We start from the raw sequence: 20,089 nt of genomic DNA on the forward strand, positions 1-20,089 counted from the left end.
GCAAGTGTTCACTGTTATTTTTAAATAAAATGATACAAATGGTATAAACGGGTACATTTCAAAACTTCAGAGTTCACATCTATACATTTTTAAAATAGAATTTTAATCGATACAAACTTCAAGATGTGTGTTTAGAAATAAATTGTAACATGAATAATGTTGACCTATTTAGTTCGAGAAGTGTAACAATAGTGACAAAGATTTCTATCATTCCTATGATTACGCTATAAACACACCCAATGGGTACCTAAATCTACAAACACATCAATAAATGTAGTAACAACTAATAAGAACACCACCATTTATGACAAACACTTGAATACAAAATGGTTGCCTTTGCATACAAGCCTTTCTTCGTCAAGTATAGCCAGCTTTCATACTCTTTATAGGGCAAGAAACTTCTCATATTACCAGGGATCTCTCATGTTCTTCATGCCACTACTTTAGTCTGTTCAAAGCTATTGTCTCGGCCTGTCTATCAACTCTCTCCAAAGGTGTAATAATTTGTGGCATTGTCATACCGCCAGAAACGATAATCTCTGCACAATTGCAAGAACATGAGATGAAAAAGATGAGTGGGATGAATTCATGATCTACTTTATGTCTAGCTGATGGTTTCTATCTCATTCCTCTCAATTCTTTTACTGAGGTTTTTAGGTGTAAATGCACAGGTGCAGATTCTAGAACCAAAATCCAAGTTATGTCTCACATTATAAGATTAAATGAACATGCAGTCCGATGCATCAAACTGAACTTCTGGGTGGAATAAACTTAATAGCATACCTTATGCACGGAAAGAGCTGTAAGAATTGTTATAAGAACAGACGAATGAACCTTTTTTAGTCGATAGGCCACAGCGAGCTTTGAACTAAAGAGAGATAACATACCTATGCCTTCCCGAATCGACAGGTTTGGTCTTATGATGTCCTTTGAACTAACAAGAAATATATCCCCAATGTATAGGTGATTTGTTGGCACGAAAACACTGCATAGCTCTTCATCTTCGCTCTCTCTCTGCAATGAAAATCAATTAGTAAATTATAAGATTACCAAAAACAGGGCAAAGAAACTGCGTAGAGTAAATTTTTGAAAGTTATGGAAAAAAGCATATAGTCAATGTTCCGTACAAATATAGATAACTGAAGCCAAAGTAACGTGTTAGATGAAACTTTCCCTCAGAGATTTCACAAATGACTCGAGATTTCTCAATGAAATCTACTTGAATTTGTCCAATTGCTTAAGAGATAGATGGAGAAAAGTACTATGCCAGGTTAAGCTTTTCAAAGAGAGTTCTGAAAATTTTGAGCAGAGGACAAAGCAGAAAAGATGGTCCTGAGACAGTCCATGTTGCATAAGCGGCATATGTTGATGATCTTTCCCATAAACTTTTTATCGCCCGTAATAGGTGTGACTTAAGTTATTTCTTCGTTCACCAGTCGAAATCTAGCGGTCTTCAAGGGGAACTCCACGTTTATTTGTAGTTTAATGGAACAGTACATATAGAGAATGCTCTAATCTGTGTACAGAACTTGGAGACCAGATAGGAAAGACAATCAAGTCTTCTAGGATGTGACTATCTATACCGCCAGGTTTCTTTCCAAAGTAAGTTATTGGAGGCTATCTCATTTTGTCTCAACAATATTTACCAGATTGCTTCCTCAATTTTCTTTGAGGTCTATAATGTCTGTAGAAATTAGTTTCCTGAAGTCCTAATGGGGGAAGGTATATGAACTAAAGATGTATTTCTCAACTAGTATTATTACAGAGAGGTTATAACTTAAATTTAAATTGTTAAACTGTAAAACAACCTATAGAAATGGAATGCGATCAGTCTTTGGAATGCCCGGTTTTTTCTTTATTCACTATAAGCATTGCTTGAAACATGAATCTGATAAACATGTGCCTTTTCAGAACCACATACACCAGAAAGCTAATAATCATTAGATGTTACAATTAGCCAGGGTTCATAAAAGTTTGTTTTCAGTTTTCTCCCCCTTAATTTTTTTTCCCCCTTTTTTTTGGCTCACTTCTCTCCCTTTAATTGAAAGGACAAAATGAGTCAAATCCAACATTCCACACAGAGAATTTGTGCATTCAGTTACGTGATTAGTTTTTACAGAAGAAATGCAGTTTATCAAAGGTTATGTACTAAAGAGTTGCTAGCAGATATGGTCTACATTGCATAGAAGATTATTACCTGGAGGGTAACAGTTGAAGTAATAAACCCAAATGCATATTCACCAATACGTGGATGACGAATAATTGCAACCTCTTTGAAAGCCGTGGTATTTTGATCTGCATGGGAGACTTATTTATATTAACTCGTAGTTGAATTTGAGACCACTATACACAAGATATTACTCATGGGACCGCAAATTGCCATTCAACATTACATGGTAACCAGAATATGAGTGCTTATACAAAATTACCAGGAGAAATTGCGGAACTAATTTGTTTGGAGGCAGAATATAGATGCCTGACAAAGGGCATTCGCTGAATGAACCATTCTCCAAGCCAGAAGAGTGTAGCACCCAACCATGATGAGACAAATATACCAACGAAGAATACAAAAAGTAAAGACGTTATGAACCCAAGTCCTGCATCAGAAAAACCTGCGTTAAGCGACGTTACCCGAAAATGATGAACTTATATGCATGGCAACGTTATGATGCATAGCATACTCCACAACCATAGGAGTTCTAGAAAGAAAATTTTCATTTACCTAAAACGTCTATAAATTACCTGTTAGTTGATTCTAGGTGCCATGCTTCCGCTAGAAGTAGACATAACTCATGAGAAAGCAAACTTTACTTAGACCTAGAATGTCAAGCTAGGACCAATTTATAGAAAGCTGACAAATATCAGACCTACCCATATCCTCCGTTGACATGGTGAGAACCAATATCCTTATACTTTCCTTTTTCAGCTCCTATTTATGCATGGACATAAGAATACAGCTTAACCTATTGCTCTGCCCAACCCAAGCAAAGCAGGAAATTTAAAGGGAAGATCTGAAAGAAAATTTTCTCAATGGTGGCTATAGTTTTTAGGACATCTATATGACAGTACAAGATGCTTATTTTCAAAAATCATTCTTCATATTTCTAGATGTCATATGTAGCCTCTCCAGGATTTCTTAGTTTCTCCTTTTGACATCCAAGTCTATTGAAGAGTTTTACGAAAGTGGCACAGCAGCACAAGCAGTGGAAGGGGAAGAAATAATCTATAACCCCATTAGTAACCATCAAATGTGAAAAAATTATCCTAAAATTGCAATGAGCAGTAGGAAGTGAGTGCTCAAGTATTCTAATGTTTGCGGCACAACTGCAAATAAATGCAAGTGATGAGCATCTTCAACTCATAATCTGAATAACTGTTGTTCATTTCTCTGCAGAATGCAACAACGTTCTAAAATTATTTGCACCGATGCCAACATGAGGTTTTCAATTATTTACGTCCAAATATGCATTTGTATACATAGAAGGAAGCCTTACCGAATATGTCAACTCCAAGCCGCTTATATAATGGACTGAAGAAACCATCAACAAATTGAATGAACCACCATGTAACAAAAAAGGAAACAGCAACGGGGAAAAGAACCACACTGCAGGATGAATAAGCAAACAAAATGTCAGAAATTATGATGTAGCAAGAGCCATAAGTGAAAGGTAATGGCCAGCCAAATTACCATCCAGTCATAAACTTCTTTGACACCCAGCTTTGGAGAACATAATAGCACGCCTGGAGAGGATATGGAGGGGGAATTAAAGGTCAGATTCAAATGAAAGAAAGAGGAATGTCTGGTATCCAAACAACGAACAAAATAATAACCACAATAATTAAGAGAAGAAGAAAAAGAAAGAACAAAATGAGAAGACATAACATGTTAAGCATTCAATATACGACTAAAAAAAGGGAAGGAATAGAATTTCCAACATATGGACCGAACGAGTATATCTTTAAACCCTATACTATGACATCAAGTACATGATCCCATTGAAAGTTGAGGTTTTCATCATAAAATCCTTTGATGTGTTTTTTACAAGTTTCCCACTTATGAGCCTTGTATGAAATTGGATACAGATGAAGAATAGCTGGTAATAGACTTGATAAGGGAGTGACAGAACATTCAACCTAAAGGAAGGTCTTTTAGATGGGATAGTAGCTCAACACAAACGATGCCATTAGAAGTGACTCAATATTTGCCTTTCATTCTACAGGAGATTAATTCTCCAGATTGAAGAACGAACAGTCCTCGAGAATTTTAGGCCTTCGACAAAAATTCTCGGCAACAAATTTGGACACCTTTTCATCGACTCAGTATACCAGTTTTCATATTTTGACCCAGCAAAATATTGGCAGAATCCAAAGCCGGTCAAATGCACCCACACCACAAATCTCATGGCCATTGTTCTACTAATTATTGCCTGCTGCTGACTTTTTTCTGCTAGACTGTACCATTACAGTCTGATTAATAACACAACCAATGTTATAATTAACAATAAGTCTATCATTGAGCTCTTTGAATCGAAAGAGATATAACCCAATTATGATCTTAAAAAACAATACTCAACCTAGTTAAGTCCAAATTACTTTTGAATGCCCACTTTGACGACTTCCTACGATGCATTATATTATCAGAAGTATGAACTCGATCATTCCCGATCATCCAATAAGCAACGATCCCTAAAACCCAACTCATCATCAAAGTTGATTCAGAATTTCCACATAATTACTTAAGTCGCTCTGCACACATTCGGAATTATCAAATCCTAATCCGAACTGATTCACCTCCGGCTCGAGCGTCAATAATTCAACATCCCTTAGACCAATCGGGGGCAAATATTAGAAGAAGATCGTCAACGAAAAATAGCCCCGGCCAAATGAATCGGAGCCATCTAACACCCAATCAAAAGAAAACAAAAATTAACGGCAGAGATTAAAGAGTAGGAATGAAATCCAGACCTTACGAGTGGACGAATTGGGAGAACTCGGAGGAGATTTGGATTTGACAGGATCTTCAAGATCCTGACCGCCATTATCAACTTGACTAAGAGGAACCGAGGTCGACTCCTTGTCTTCCGCCATAACTCTCTTAAAATCAGTTGAAATCTACTCAAATATCCGACAAATCAGTACCCAAACGTGAAAATAAAAAGCACACCCTCCGTAAGAAAAAAGATGAGGAACAATTACAATCTGAGTTCACAGTGGCTACATCAATGGTCATCGGCGTCCGATAAATAAAAGGGAATCAATCAGCGAGCAGTTGCACTATGAAAAAGATAATCACCAAAATGGGGTTAGTTGAAACCGCAAGCAAATGCCAGACGCATAACCACGTGATCAGGAGGGGTTTTGGACAAGGTGGAGTACAGAAAGAGCACCCGTCACCCTACCTTATCCTCGCAATAATCGCTTGCTGTTAATGGCGTCTCGATTACTCCAAAACTCCGCCGGTTCTCACTATGCTTACGCAGATGAACATGATCGGAGAAAACGGATAATTCTCTCCGCTCATCGTCGATAAACCTTCCAGTTCTAATTTACTCTAAATTTGTCTCTTGATTGTTTTTATGGGTACGGATAATGTATTTTTAAGCAATTCATAACATTTTCTTCACTAAGAACGACAAATATATTGTTACTTCTTGTTTTCACAAACAATAAATAAATAAATTTATACACTTACCAAAATTCGTTTTTTTTTTTCATAAACTAATTTATCGTTTTTTTTTGTTCATCAAATAATTTCAACTAACAAAATAATTATCAGGTTTGATTTGAAACCATTTAAAATTCATGGCATATTAAAACACGACAATATAACAATTCTAATTGAATTATTCGTCCTCGTCTAGATTAACTCGAAGAATATTAGACTATGGTTTGCAAATATAGTTTGGAAAATAATTTTATATTGTTTTCAAACTTCAAAACTCCGAGTTTTTTTTTTTTTTTTTTTAGAATTTGTAATATTTAAGGAATTTAATTGTAATATTTGAAGATCTTAATTGTAATAAATGAAAATTTAAACGTTTTAGACAGCATTTATGTTTGATATCTTTTGATTAAAAGAATAAAGTGACTATACCACTTGGACAATGTCATATTAATATGGACATGTGTGGGTCTAAGCTACCACGAGACTGTATGATTAAAAAAAATAAAGTCATGGTCACAAAAACTTGTACCTATCATATTATTGCAATCATATGTACCCAGTTGATAGTTTATTTTAGATGAGAATTTTGTTCATTTTATAATTATAATTAAAGATTCTATTTAATTTAAGATATATAGTCTCATTTAAATTATAAATTATAACAAAATAATTATACTGTTTAGCAAAAAGACACCAAACTCACTTTATATTGTAACGATCTGGATCCACTGCTAGCAAGCAGATATTGTTTTCTTTGAGCTTTCCCTCGAGCTTCCACTCAAATCTTTAAAACGCGTCTGTTAGAAGAAGGTTTCATACCCACCCCCTTATACATGGTGTTTTGTTCTCCTCCCCAACCAATGTGGGACATCACAGATTCATCGCTAGCAGATATTGTCTTCTTTGAGCTTTCCCTTTCGGGCTTCCACTCAAAGCTTTAAAACGCCTGTTAGGAGAAGGTTTCACACCCCTATACAGGGCATTCTGTTCTCCTCCCCAACCAATGTGGAACATTACAATTCACCCCTCTTTAGGGTCCAGCGTCCTCGCTGACACTCGTTCTTTTCTCCAATCGATGTGGGACCCCCTCGAAATCCACCATCTTTGGCCCCCAGTGTCCTTAATGACACACCGCCTCATATCTACCCCATTCGGAGAACAGCAAGAAGGCTGACACATCGTTCGGTGTCTGGCTCTGATACCATTTGTAACGACCTAGATCCACCGCGTGTATATATTGTTCTTTCTGGGCTTTCCTTTTCAGGCTTCGCCTCAAGGCTTTAAAACGCGTCTGTTAAGAAAATGTTTCACACTCATATACATGTTGTTTTATTCTCCTCCCCAACTAATGTGGGATATTATATATATATATATATATATATATAATATACATGTTTATTTACTTAATAAATAAATAAATAAATAAATAAAGTTAAAGCGTGAAAACTTATTCGGTAAGATTAAAATCATAATTTTTATAAATGAAATTTAATCTTTATTACATTTTTGGAATTTATGGAAAGAATTAATATATATTTCTAATTAAATAAATTTGGAAAAGTCTATCGATCCCTATGAAGTATTATTTGTAGAGGATTCTATCTCCAATGCAGACATGAAAATTAAAATAAGAGAGAAATTAGAGAAATAAAATGAACAATGTTTTCATTTTCTTCTCGATGGATGTGTCTGTTTTATTTGTTTGTTTTATCGAACGTTACATATTAAATGACATGCGTGGCCTTCCCTGTGGTCGTATTAAAAACAAAAAATGACAGTTGGGAAACGGTCAATTTAAGGGGGCGCGGTGGACGTAGAAACAACCGTAAAAATCGGGGGTGGTGGTCCACCACTTGTGCCCAAATTACAAAATTCCCGCCAAAACCCGCCCGCTGCCCGCTACCTTCTCTCGCACGCCCACCCTATCCAAAGCTTCTCCCGCAAGTCTCAATTTCCCCCCTTTCATTACGGCTTCCACACCAAGTTTTACATATTAAATTATTTTCTCAAATTACTTTTAAATTATAAATAAATTAATTCAAAATTATATATTTTATATTTATTAGAAGGTAAGTTATAAACATATTAGCCCCTCTAATTGATAAACTTACATAATTAATTTTATTAAATAAGAAAAAAAATATTAAGCTGTTACCGTCATTTAAATATAAATAAAAAGTACAATTATCCGATCATTATGGATTAAAATCTTGAGTCTAAATTTAATAGTAAACCTACGGTTAATTATAGATTTGAAATCAACAATATAAGATTTACTTTCCACTTGAATTTTATAATATAATTTTAAATCAATATTTGTTTTTTCTTCTTATTTTTGTACGTGTTCAACGATTATAAGTGTGAAAATTAAACTATTAATTTATAAAATAATAATTAATAAATTATCGACTAAAGTATATTAAGATTGCAATATGTTTATTTAATATGGTATAGAAAAATGTATATCTTTTTAAAATTATATGAAACTTTATATTTTGGAGTTTGGTCCAAAAGATTCGGATGCTCAAATACAAATGTCAAATCATTGTTTAAATAATTGTGATTAAATAAAACAAAAGAGAATTATATTATAAAAGTAATACAATTAATAATATAACTTAATTAGGAAACAAATAGCATCTATTTAATTTATTTGCAAAAATAGCATATACGATTTAAAATTTCATACCAAGTTAGGTTTTACATGAAAAAAATATATAAAAATATATGATGATATAATTAAAATTTCATAAAGAAAGAGATATCTAAATTAGCATAGCATATTAATAATATTAATAATATAGTTCCATAAATAAATCAATTTAAAATTTTATTTATTTACTTTGTGATTTATAATTATTTGAAATTATATTAATTACGTGGGACCCATATAGCTATCTTCTGAGTCCTCTGTGCCCGCCACCAAGATCATTACAAAGTAACAAAAGAAAAATCAAGAATCCCACCGATTTTTTCCCCGCTAAAAGAAGAAAATCCAATGGTTTGCGCGGGAAAATTTCGAACTTTCTGAAATTCCCACCTCCAAAATTCGTAAATTTCCTTTTGTTTCTCTCTCTCTGCTAATCCCAATTCTCTATATAACCCAGTTGTTCTCTCACCCATGTTTCTGCACAGAACCTGTTCGACGAAATTCCTTGGTTAGTTTCTTCTTCTAAAGATGTACGTGGTGAAGCGAGATGGGCGTCAAGAGGCAGTGCACTTCGACAAGATCACTGCCCGTTTGAAGAAGCTTAGTTATGGCCTTAGTAGTGACCACTGTGATCCAGTTTTGGTGTCCCAGAAGGTCTGTGCTGGCGTTTACAAGGGCGTTACTACTAGCCAACTCGATGAATTGGCCGCCGAAACTGCCGCTGCTATGACCGCCAACCATCCGGACTATGCATCCGTGAGTTCTCGCTATTTTCTCCATCTATTTCGCAATCCGGGGCCGTCGATTTTGCAACTTCTGATTTCGTTAAGATTGTTGTTGTCGATCTTGATTTTCCGAACTAACCTTTTGGATTCTTCTGTTAATTTTTCAACCCTAACTGGATTTTGTCTCATCGGGTTACTTTCACTTTCTCAATTTGTTTTTATGTTGTTTAGGGGTTCATAGGGCATCCGAGTCAATTGACGTATGGTTGTAGATTTATACGTATTACATGTCTGGCTTCTTGTTGGATAGTAGTTTATTGATGGACATATATATCTGGTGGTTGTTTGCCAATGAGTATGATTTGACTCGCTAATTACTTTGCTTGTTTGTTTAACCCAGTTGGCTGCAAGAATTGCTGTTTCGAATTTGCACAAGAACACAAAAAAGTCATTTTCAGAAACGTAAGTTTGGCATGTGCTGGTACTCTGGATGATTCATTTCCAGCATCGAATTGCAGTGGTTAATTAACTTGAATCTGATTTTTATTTTTATTTTTTTTAATTTTTATCTGTTATGGTGTTCAGTATCAGAGATATGTACAACCATGTCAGTGAAAGATCAGGACAAAAGGCTTCTCTCATTGCTGACGATGTTTATGAAGTAATCATGAAGGTAATCCTTTATTCTTTCTTTAATATTATGTGCCTTTGGTGATGCATACCTCTACAATGAAATTTGTGTAGGGGATTTATTGATTGGACATGGCCTTTTGTTTATTCAATCATGCTTGATTAATTAGAATTTAGATGCCTGTAAGTGGTTTGGCTAGCCCACATGTTTGTGATCGTACTACCTTCTCTTGGAATCAGATGACTGCTTATTTAATGGATCGTTCTTCCTTTTGTTGTTCATTTCCAGAATGCTGCTCGTTTGGATAGTGAGATCATATACGACCGTGACTTTGATTATGATTTCTTTGGTTTCAAAACTCTGGAAAGATCATACCTCTTGAAAGTTCAGGGGAAGGTGGTGGAAAGGCCACAACACATGTTAATGAGGGTTGCTGTTGGTATTCACAAGGATGATGTTGATTCTGCTATCAAAACATACCACACTATGTCTCAACGCTGGTTTACTCATGCTTCTCCCACCCTATTCAACTCTGGAACACCAAGACCCCAAGTATGTTTTGAGTTAATTGATATCTGTTTTTAATAACGATGATCGTGGTTGATATATTTTGTTGATTAGAAAATTTGGCCTTTTGGGCATGAATCTCATGGGGTTTCTCATTGACGTGACAGCTTAGCAGCTGTTTCCTTATATGCATGAAGGATGATAGTATAGAAGGCATATATGATACCTTAAAAGAGTGTGCTGTTATTAGCAAATCGGCTGGCGGCATTGGTGTTTCCATCCACAATATTCGCGCTATGGGCAGTTATATTCGTGGAACAAATGGCACCTCTAATGGGATTGTGCCTATGCTGCGGGTTTTCAATGATACTGCTCGATATGTTGATCAAGGAGGAGGCAAGAGGAAAGGTAGTGTGCAGATTGGGTTCCATTGAGTTTCATATGATTAATCTTTGTTTGCATTCTCACGTTTTAACTGCCACTTGCAGGTGCATTTGCTGTATACTTGGAGCCATGGCATGCAGATGTATTTGAGTTTTTGGATCTTAGAAAGAACCATGGAAAGGTAATTACTTTCTGCTGATATATTTTGGGAACTTAATGCGACATTCTATTCAGTTCATTCTATAATGAATCTCCAAATGTTATATATTTAGGAGGAGCATCGAGCTCGAGATCTTTTTTATGCTCTTTGGGTACCTGATCTGTTCATGGAAAGAGTCCAAAGTAATGGAGAATGGTCATTGTTTTGTCCGAATGAAGCCCCAGGTTTGGCTGATTGCTGGGGTGAAGAATTTGAGAAACTATACGTTAGATATGAACAACAGGTAAATAAAATTCAATTATCGATACCTGCAACTATATAGGCAACTTTTGTTTACTCTTGTATTGATTGTGATCTGTAGGGAAAGGCCAAGAAGGTTGTCAAGGCACAGAATCTTTGGTTTGAAATCTTAAAATCTCAGATTGAGACTGGAACCCCTTACATGCTATTTAAGGATACCTGTAACAGGAAAAGCAACCAGCAGAACCTTGGAACCATTAAATCCTCTAATTTATGTACAGAGATTATTGAATATACAAGCCCAACAGAGACGGCTGTGTGTAATCTTTCTTCAATTGCTCTACCTCGTTTTGTCAGAGAGAAGGTGGGCTATACCAAAATCCTGTTGTCTTCTGGATCATAACTTAACCTCTTAATTTACTCCATACTGTTTTTAAAACTGCAGGGTGTTCCAATGGAATCTCACCCATGTAAGCTTGTTGGCAGTAGAAGTTTCAAAAATCGATACTTCGATTTTGACAAATTAGCTGAGGTACTATTTCTTAATTTACTTGTAATGATGTGTATTCTTTTTTCCTAATCTAATGACTTGGTTGTTCATTCTTTGTGTACTTAGATAACTGGTCTAGTGACAACAAATCTGAACAAGATAATTGATGTTAATTACTATCCCGTTGAGACTGCCAAAAGGTCTAATCTTAGACACAGACCTATTGGTATTGGAGTTCAAGGTCTTGCGGATACTTTCATTCTATTGGGCATGCCATTTGATTCACCCGAGGTAATTCAGGCTTTTATCTCTGCCTTCTGTTCTTAGCCTCTTACATACAACTAAACTTGTTCTTATGGTAACGAATGGCAGGCTCAACAATTGAACAAAGATATATTTGAGGCCATATACTACAATGCTCTTAAAGCTTCTTGTGAGATTGCTGCGGTGGAAGGCCCCTATGAAACGTATGCTGGCAGCCCTGTTAGTAAGGTGTGTACCGGCAAAATATTGGACTTCTAATCTTATAAATGCTATGTTGATTTACACATTTTCTTATATGGGCAATATATTTTCAGGGAGTTCTTCAGCCTGACATGTGGGGCGTAACTCCTTCAAAGCGATGGGATTGGGATGCTCTCAGAGAACAAATATCAAAACATGGGGTTAGAAATTCACTTCTTGTGGCCCCAATGCCAACTGCTTCTACCAGCCAGATTCTTGGAAACAACGAGTGCTTTGAACCATACACTTCTAACATCTACAGCCGCAGAGTTCTAAGGTCTTCATTTCAGTTTGAATTTCTAGAGCCATTTGTATTAATAATATATGTGGATTCTAAAATCTTTCTTTCCATCCCCCAGTGGTGAATTTGTTGTTGTGAACAAGCATCTCCTGCATGACTTAACGGAGATGGGTTTGTGGTCTCCTGCACTGAAGAACAAGATCATCTATGAGAATGGCTCTGTTCAAAAGATTCAAGAAATCCCTGATGATCTTAGAGCTATTTACAAGTATGATTGATCTTCCTTGCATTTCCCTTTCCTTGCCCTTGATGTTGATTTGTCCTTCTGATCTGTTCTTAATATGTTGAACTCAGAACTGTCTGGGAGATCAAGCAAAAGACATTGGTTGACATGGCTGTCGATCGAGGATGCTACATCGACCAAAGTCAGAGTCTCAACATTCACATAGACCAACCAAATTTTGGAAAACTCACTTCCTTGCACTTCTATGCTTGGTCAAAGGTACATATCATTGTCAAACTGAAATACTGCCATAGTTGCATTCATCTTAACAATATTGATTCAATTTTTTTGTTTGCTATGTATGAAGGGATTGAAAACAGGAATGTATTATCTACGAACACGAGCTGCAGCCGATGCCATCAAATTTACGGTCGATACATCAATGCTAAAGGAGGTACGGTATAATATAATGGAAACTGTTGGATTCAGGCACTGGCTTAGCTACAACATTACATAATAATGAAATTCCATTGCTGGGTTTGTGCAGGAAAAAGGTAAGGAGGAAGATGAGAGTACAAAAATGGCACAGATGGTTTGTTCTCTAACAAATCGTGAGGAGTGCATGGCCTGTGGAAGTTAGACATGGATTTGAAGCTCCTGCTCGGAAAAGGAATGATTCAACTTCCTTATTTTAACTGAAAATGAAATGTTTGGGTAGCTAATAGTATAAATGTAAAATCTCTGTACAGTTTTTTTTCAATAATCATAATTATTTGTTGGGTATTAATTGGATTTGTGGATGCCAAAGACATCCTTAGACGGTGGAAATGATCTTATATTGTTCGTTTTAGCCTATTATATATTGTTATTATTCCTACCATTTTGAAATGCATCTTTTAGCATCTTTTCCTGCAAGTTAGATGGTCGAAATGATCTTTCTTGAGATTTCCCTTTTAAGCTTTCCCATTATACTTATATTATGGAGAGGATTAGTCCTATTTCGACTAGTACTTTGCACCATTTTGGTGATTGGCTGTGATGTCCTACATTGGTTGGAGAGGAGATCAAATCACACATTATAAGGGTGTGGAAACTTTCCTTAGCACACGTGTTTTAAAGCCTCGAGGGGAAGTTTGAAAGGGAAAGCTAAAAGGACAAATGGTATCAAAGCCAGACACCGGACGATGTGTCAGCCTTCCTGATGTTTCTCGAAGGGGGGTAGACATGAGACGGTGTGCCAGTAAGGACGCTGTCCCCCAAAGGAGGGTGGATTTGGTGGTGGTCTTACATGGATTGGAGAAAGGAACGAGTGCCAGCAAGGATGTTGGGCCTCGAAGGGGTAGATTGTGATGTCCCACATTGGTTGGGGAGGAGGACAAATCACCCTTTATAAGGGTGTGGAAACCTTCTCGTAACAGACGCGTTTTAAAGCCCGAAAAGAAAAGCCAAAGAGGACAATATAGGCTAGCGGTGGATCTAGGCTGTTACATTGGCTCTAGTATCATTTGGAATATCTTAATACCACAGATGCGTTTTAAAGCCCGAAAGGAAAAGCTAAAAAGGACAAAGGACAATATAGGCTAGCGGTGGATATAGGCTGTTATATTGGCTCTGGTATCATTTGGAATATCTTAATACCACATACGCGTTTTAAAGCTCGAAAGGAAAAGCCAAAGAGGACAATATAGATATAGGCTAGCGGTGGATCTAGGTTGTTACATTGGCTTTGGTATCATTTGGAACATCTTAATACCATGAGTAGAAAATATTGTCTAATTTGGCTCTAAAAAAAAAAAAATATATATATATATATATAAATTTAACTTTTAAAGCATATAATTAGTCTTTTATTTACAAATATTAACACGACAACTCATGTTTAGTTGAAACCTTTGGTCTCTTAAGTGTAAAAAAAAGTCTTATTTTTCCCTTAAAAAGGGTTATTTGATGGATTAAGTAGCGGGAAAACCAATCCCACGGCCACGGCCGTCAGCCATTGGCCATCACTCCCCGCCGTTTTCACCCTCGACCCCTTCTTTCTCACGAAACATGTTATCCACAGACGGGTTTAGAGGCCCCCTCCCTATCCTTCTCTCTGTCTAACTAGATGGTACCCGTCAATTCACTTCTATAGTAGCTACAGCTATGGCGGCAGCGAGCGTTTGGGTTCGACCCACCTCCAGTTTTCGACCATCCTTCCCAACGTCAAAAGTAAGTTCTCTTTGTTTCCTATAACAAATAAGATATGCATTTGATTCTGTTTCACTTGTAACCTTTGGCTCTCTGGGCGCAGTACATTGATTGGGTTAGTAAAAGCTATAATTTAGTTCGTGTCAATGCTGTTGGTGCCACAAATTCTCATGCATTTGATGAGTTTTCACTCCATATGGAACAAGCTAAATCAAAGAGCATTCAGCTGATGAATTTCATGGAACAACGTGGAATTCGTGCCAACTATCAGACCTATCTTTGGCTGCTAGATGGGTGCTTGAATTTTGGGTCCTTGCTTGAAACTTCGAGGCTCCATTGCAGGATTTTGAAGTCGGGTTTTGCTGTTGAACCTTTATTAATCGATAGTCTTCTTGATAATTATCTTCGTCATGGGGATCTAAATGGCGCGCAGAAGGTGTTTGATGATAATCCCAACAGAACTGTTTTCTCTTGGAATAAAATGATTCATGGCTTGGTTGCGCAGAAGTTGAATTCCCAGTTGTTTGGTCTCTTCCGACGAATGTTAGCTGAAAAGATTACTCCCAATGAAAATACTTTTGCTGGGATTTTGAAGGCATGTGTTGGTTGCAACATTGCGTTCAACTATGTAGAACAGGTACATTCTAGGATAATCTATTATGGTTTTGATAGTAATTCACTTGTTGCTAATCTTTTGATTGATTTGTATTCTAAGAATGGGTTCATAGAATCAGCTAAAAAAGTATTCAATGACATATATTCGAAGGATATTGTTACTTGGGTAGCTATGATCTCAGGTTTATCTCAAAATGGGCTTGAAGAAGAGGCCATTCTCCTTTTCTGTGATATGCATGCATCAGAAATCTTTCCCACTCCTTATGTATTGTCAAGTGTGTTAAGTGCTTCTACCAAAAAAAAGTTATTTAAATTGGGAGAGCAGCTTCACTGTCTAGTTATTAAGTGGGGATTTCATTCTGAAACATATGTATGCAATGCTCTTGTGGCATTGTACTCCCGGTCTGGGAAATTGATATCTGCCGAGCGGATATTCAGCACGATGCAATTTAGGGATGGCGTTTCGTATAATTCACTTATATCTGGCATAGTTCAGCAAGGATTTAGTGATAAGGCATTGGAGTTGTTTAACAAAATGCAACGAGATTGCTTGAAACTAGACTGTATTACGGTTGCTAGTCTGTTGAGTGCTTGTGCATCAATTGGGGCTCTTCATAAGGGAATGCAGCTACATTCATATGCAATAAAAGCTGGAATGTCTGCAGATATTATTCTTGAAGGTTCTCTTCTTGATCTTTATTCGAAGTGCGCCGATGTGGAGACTGCACGTAAATTTTTCCTTACTACAGAGACAGAAAATATAGTGTTGTGGAATGTGATGCTAGTTGCTTATGGACAATTGGATAATCTTAGTGATTCATTCAAAATATTTAGACAAATGCAGATTGAAGGTATGATACCCAATCAGTTCACCTACCCAAGTATTTTGAAAACTTGTACATCCTTGGGAGCCTTGGATTTAGGAGAGCAAATTCATACCCTTGTTATAAAGACAGGGTTTTGGTTGAATGCCTATGTTTGTAGTGTGCTCATAGATATGTATGCCAAACATGGAAAATTAGAACTCGCCCATGGGATCCTAAGACGACTACCAGAGGACGATGTCGTCTCCTGGACAGCTATGATTGCTGGTTATGTGCAGCATGATATGTTTTCTGAAGCACTTCAACTTTTTAATGAAATGGAGTATCTTGGAATAGTATCCGACAATATTGGATTTTCTAGTGCTATTAGCGCTTGTGCGGGTATCCGGGCACTCCATCAAGGCCAACAAATTCACGCTCAGGCATATGTGTCGGGATTTGGAGACGATCTTTCAATTAACAATGCTCTGATTAGTCTGTATGCCAGATGTGGTAGAATTCAGGAAGCATGCTTAGCATTTGAAAAAATGGATGATAAAAACAATATCTCTTGGAATTCATTGGTTTCAGGATTTGAACAGAGTGGATACTTTGAAGAAGCTTTGCAGGTATTTGTTCAAATGTTAAGGAGTGAAGTAGAAGTCAATCTGTTCACGTATGGGTCTGCAATTAGCGCTGCAGCCAGTCTTGCAAACATAAAACAAGGGCAACAAATCCATGCCATGATTTTGAAAACGGCATACGATTCTGAAATGGAAGCTTCTAATTCGTTGATAACATTTTATGCGAAATGTGGCAGCATAGATGATGCGTGGAGAGAATTTAACGACATGTCCGAAAAAAATGTGATTTCTTGGAATGCCATGATTACTGGCTATTCCCAGCATGGTTTCGGTATGGAAACACTTCGTCTTTTTGAAGAGATGAAGAACTGTGGGGTCGTGCCAAACCATGTTACTTTCGTGGGAGTTTTGTCGTCGTGTAGCCATGTCGGTCTTGTGAATGAAGGTCTTGATTACTTCGAATCCATGTCGAAAGTGCATGGTTTAGTTCCCAAATCTGAACATTATGTGTGTATAGTGGATCTCCTAGGTCGGGCCGGTCTTTTGAACCGTGCAATCGACTTCATAGAAGCGATGCCCATCCCTGCAGATGCAATGATATGGAGAACTCTTTTAAGTGCTTGTGTCATCCACAAGAATATGGAAATAGGAGAGCGTGCTGCACGCCATCTCCTAGAATTGGAACCTGAAGACTCAGCAACCTATGTCCTACTGTCAAATATTTATGCAGTGTCTAGAAAATGGATTCGTAGGGATTGGTCAAGGAAATTGATGAAGGACAGGGGAGTAAAGAAAGAGCCTGGTCGTAGTTGGATCGAAGTTAAGAACGCAGTTCATGCGTTCTTTGCTGGGGATAAGCTCCATCCGCTTACGAATCAGATTTACGAGTATATAAAACATCTGAATAGACGAACATCCAAACTTGGATACGTGCAAGATAGCTTTAGCCTTTTGAATGATTCAGAGGAAGGCAAGAAGGATCCAACCATGAATGTTCACAGTGAGAAATTAGCAATTGCTTTTGGACTACTGAACTTGGGCAATAATATTCCCATACGGGTAATGAAGAACCTCCGCGTTTGTAATGATTGCCATAATTGGATTAAATACGTTTCAAAGGTTTCAAACCGATTGATCATAGTGAGGGATGCCCATCGCTTCCATCATTTTGATGGTGGTGTCTGCTCATGTAGAGATTTTTGGTAACTCCTTCGGCTCTCAAACTTATTGATGTCAACAAATAGCACATATTTGTGTATAACCATGGGCATACCTTCGAAGAATCGTCTCGGTTTTTGTCCCGAGACGCTCGCCTTCAGAAATTGATCAGAAAAGGCTGAGACGTTCAGGATTTAGTTGAATGAAGAACTGGATCCTGTCATACAAGTTTGGACGGGAAAATCTTATGGCAGATGATAATTTGCTTCTATAGAAGGAGTTGAAATCTTCTGGTAAGACCTCGTGAATTGTGTTTGTTTCAATTCAACCGATAATATGCAAATGTTCTATGTTTCAATCTGGATGTTTCCTTTTTCTTCTTAAATTTCACCGATTTCAGATTCTGGATCGGCAAAATGGGTCACAAATATAGGTCTCAGCAACTCAATTGCTCCAATTGAAGTCGGGAATTCTTAACCAAATGAACTGGATCAAGATGACCATACTGTTCTCCATTGAGGTAAACATTGATTCACTCGAATAATACGAAGTTCATTAGATCAATGCTTCATGTTTTCAGTGATGAAGAGGAATCATTATCTCCAATTTTTTAGGCCATTCTCTAGGTGGTTGGACAATGTTTACTGATCATTAACCATAGTATGATGCAAAACTCCTGCATAAATTGGTTTGTTGGTTCGGTTTCGCAGGATTCGAGCTAGACCATCTTGACATAATTCAACTAGTTAAATTATATATCCTCCACCTTAAAGTCAAAAGTTCACTTTTTTTGATTGTAGAGGTCGACGAGGGTGTGGTATTGAACCACCCCTCTCCTATATTCAAGTATTAATTGAGTCGATAACAAGCGACTGAGGTAATAGTTGCGTGTTTAGAATGTGCCTTTCCATCTACTGACTCATTGTACTTATAGGGTGGGTTCATAAATTATGGTCGTAATAAAGTGTTATAATCTTGTTGTGATTCTCGTGGTGTGTTAAGTATAAGGAGGGATTGCAAGGATGAATTACTACTTGGTCAAACCATTTTTCAAATAGATATTGGTTGATCGTGGTCAAAGCTCAAACTAAAGCCTTCTTGACCATCGATTGACCTTGGTGGGAACGGTCATACTACCCTTAGTCGACCCTTATGGGTCAGCCGCTAGGGTCGTGGGCGATCCTCTAAAGGTCAACTCGAGTAGAATTATCAATCCAAATGTTAGAGCCCAGCAATAGAAGTGCAGCATTTTAGATAATCTTATTAAAAAAATTACGTTTATTTCGTAGAATTTGTATAAAAAATTGTCTTATATTTTATATGTTATTTTCATAGAACATATTAATTTTATATTAGTTTGAGATTTTTATAAAATATTTAATGTTTTCAACCATTTTAGATAATCTTATTAATATTTAATGTATTTTGAATGTAGAGTTAGTAATTGTCTTAAGAAGCTACAAATAAATAATTCAAATATACAAGAAATGAAATTAATTAAACAAAGTAAAATAAAATGAATATTGGGCTTTAATTTCAATTGAAAAAAAAAAATTGCTATAAAATTCAATTTAAATAAAGTTTAGTTTACATCTAAATGTAAACTATAAATAGTTAATTGGACAGTATCATTTATTAATGTGTAAACATATTAATTAAATTTCAAATAATAATAATAAAAAGTAAATAAATAAAATTAATTAAAGACTAAAATTTTATGAAATTTCTTAAAAAGATTCTATACCCTCGAGAGTGAAGCTATTTATTTTTCTTGCGTCCATCTCGAGAGTGAAGTTACACTAAAAAAAGATTTAAAATTGATATCTTCTTCTATGTTCTCGCGCTCCCAGCTCTCGTGTTTTAGATTTTAATATGTTATACTGTTAGTTTCAAATTTTTCTTTTTGCGCACTTTTAATCTCTTACGTCATCAGATTATTGGGAATGAGTTCTACATTGGTTAATTTAATAGAAGATCATGAGTTTATAAATGAGGAATACTATCTCTCGCTCGGAGAAGTTCAAAACAAAGCCAAGAGAACTTATACTCAAAGTAGACAATAATAGAGAGTCGTGATTTCGGAGAGTCACAACATAATTTGTAATTTTAATAAAAATGTTTATTTAACATTAATTTATATTACTTATATGCTTATTATCAAAACTATTTATTTTTGTAATACTTTAATAATCATGATATGGTCGTAAATTGAATATTTACCATTGTTTAAAAATTATAAATAATTCTAAAAAAAATCATATAAATTCCACTCCACAAGATTCACAACTTCATAAAAAAAAAAAAAAAAAAAAAAAAAAA

At 36.2% G+C, this 20,089-nt stretch overlaps 3 protein-coding genes across 3 annotated transcripts; 2 read left to right on the forward strand and 1 right to left on the reverse strand.

Moving 5' to 3' along the window:
* Positions 1-32: 32 nt before the first annotated feature.
* Positions 33-5,569, reverse strand: LOC111463576 (protein LIKE COV 2-like). Its single transcript, XM_023107573.1, has 9 exons — positions 5,400-5,569; positions 5,197-5,274; positions 4,966-5,112; positions 3,689-3,741; positions 3,495-3,604; positions 2,430-2,597; positions 2,198-2,295; positions 888-1,014; positions 33-539 (listed from the first exon to the last, which is right to left on the reverse strand). The coding sequence occupies exons 3-9, from the start codon at positions 5,086-5,088 to the stop codon at positions 439-441; spliced, it is 780 nt and encodes a 259-aa protein (XP_022963341.1). The 5' UTR covers positions 5,089-5,112; positions 5,197-5,274; positions 5,400-5,569; the 3' UTR covers positions 33-438.
* A 3,054-nt stretch (positions 5,570-8,623) lies between these two features.
* LOC111463501 (ribonucleoside-diphosphate reductase large subunit) lies at positions 8,624-13,207 on the forward strand. Its single transcript, XM_023107455.1, has 16 exons — positions 8,624-9,071; positions 9,441-9,502; positions 9,626-9,713; positions 9,960-10,223; positions 10,346-10,586; positions 10,667-10,743; positions 10,835-11,005; positions 11,084-11,326; positions 11,408-11,494; positions 11,579-11,743; positions 11,825-11,944; positions 12,031-12,233; positions 12,316-12,465; positions 12,552-12,699; positions 12,788-12,874; positions 12,968-13,207. The coding sequence occupies exons 1-16, from the start codon at positions 8,844-8,846 to the stop codon at positions 13,058-13,060; spliced, it is 2,427 nt and encodes an 808-aa protein (XP_022963223.1). The 5' UTR covers positions 8,624-8,843; the 3' UTR covers positions 13,061-13,207.
* Positions 13,208-14,376: 1,169 nt separating this feature from the next.
* Positions 14,377-18,870, forward strand: LOC111463093 (pentatricopeptide repeat-containing protein At4g13650). The gene is made up of 3 exons (XM_023106904.1): positions 14,377-14,631; positions 14,714-18,063; positions 18,171-18,870. Exons 1-2 carry the CDS (start codon positions 14,566-14,568, stop codon positions 17,816-17,818), a joined length of 3,171 nt encoding a protein of 1,056 aa, XP_022962672.1. The 5' UTR covers positions 14,377-14,565; the 3' UTR covers positions 17,819-18,063; positions 18,171-18,870.
* Positions 18,871-20,089: the final 1,219 nt, after the last annotated feature.

This window comes from Cucurbita moschata, unplaced genomic scaffold (assembly GCF_002738365.1).
Source record: "Cucurbita moschata cultivar Rifu unplaced genomic scaffold, Cmos_1.0 Cmo_Scf00028, whole genome shotgun sequence".
NCBI classification, from domain to species: domain Eukaryota; kingdom Viridiplantae; phylum Streptophyta; class Magnoliopsida; order Cucurbitales; family Cucurbitaceae; genus Cucurbita; species Cucurbita moschata.

What these genes read in the sequence shown, in the direction of transcription:
- LOC111463501 (XM_023107455.1), top strand. Translation starts at nt 8,844, where the DNA reads ATGTACGTGGTGAAGCGAGATGGGCGTCAAGAGGCAGTGCACTTCGAC. An exon ending in TGCCATTTGATTCACCCGAG is followed by an intron (nt 11,744 to 11,824) that starts GTAATTCAGGCT and finishes AACGAATGGCAG; the next exon opens with GCTCAACAATTGAACAAAGA. An exon ending in CTGGCAGCCCTGTTAGTAAG is followed by an intron (nt 11,945 to 12,030) that starts GTGTGTACCGGC and finishes ATATATTTTCAG; the next exon opens with GGAGTTCTTCAGCCTGACAT.
- LOC111463576 (XM_023107573.1), bottom strand. Translation starts at nt 5,088, where the DNA reads ATGGCGGAAGACAAGGAGTCGACCTCGGTTCCTCTTAGTCAAGTTGAT. An exon ending in AAGAAGTTTATGACTGGATG is followed by an intron (nt 3,605 to 3,688) that starts GTAATTTGGCTG and finishes TTCATCCTGCAG; the next exon opens with TGTGGTTCTTTTCCCCGTTG. An exon ending in GCTTGGAGTTGACATATTCG is followed by an intron (nt 2,598 to 3,494) that starts GTAAGGCTTCCT and finishes TTTCTGATGCAG; the next exon opens with GACTTGGGTTCATAACGTCT.
- LOC111463093 (XM_023106904.1), top strand. Translation starts at nt 14,566, where the DNA reads ATGGCGGCAGCGAGCGTTTGGGTTCGACCCACCTCCAGTTTTCGACCA. An exon ending in CATCCTTCCCAACGTCAAAA is followed by an intron (nt 14,632 to 14,713) that starts GTAAGTTCTCTT and finishes CTCTGGGCGCAG; the next exon opens with TACATTGATTGGGTTAGTAA.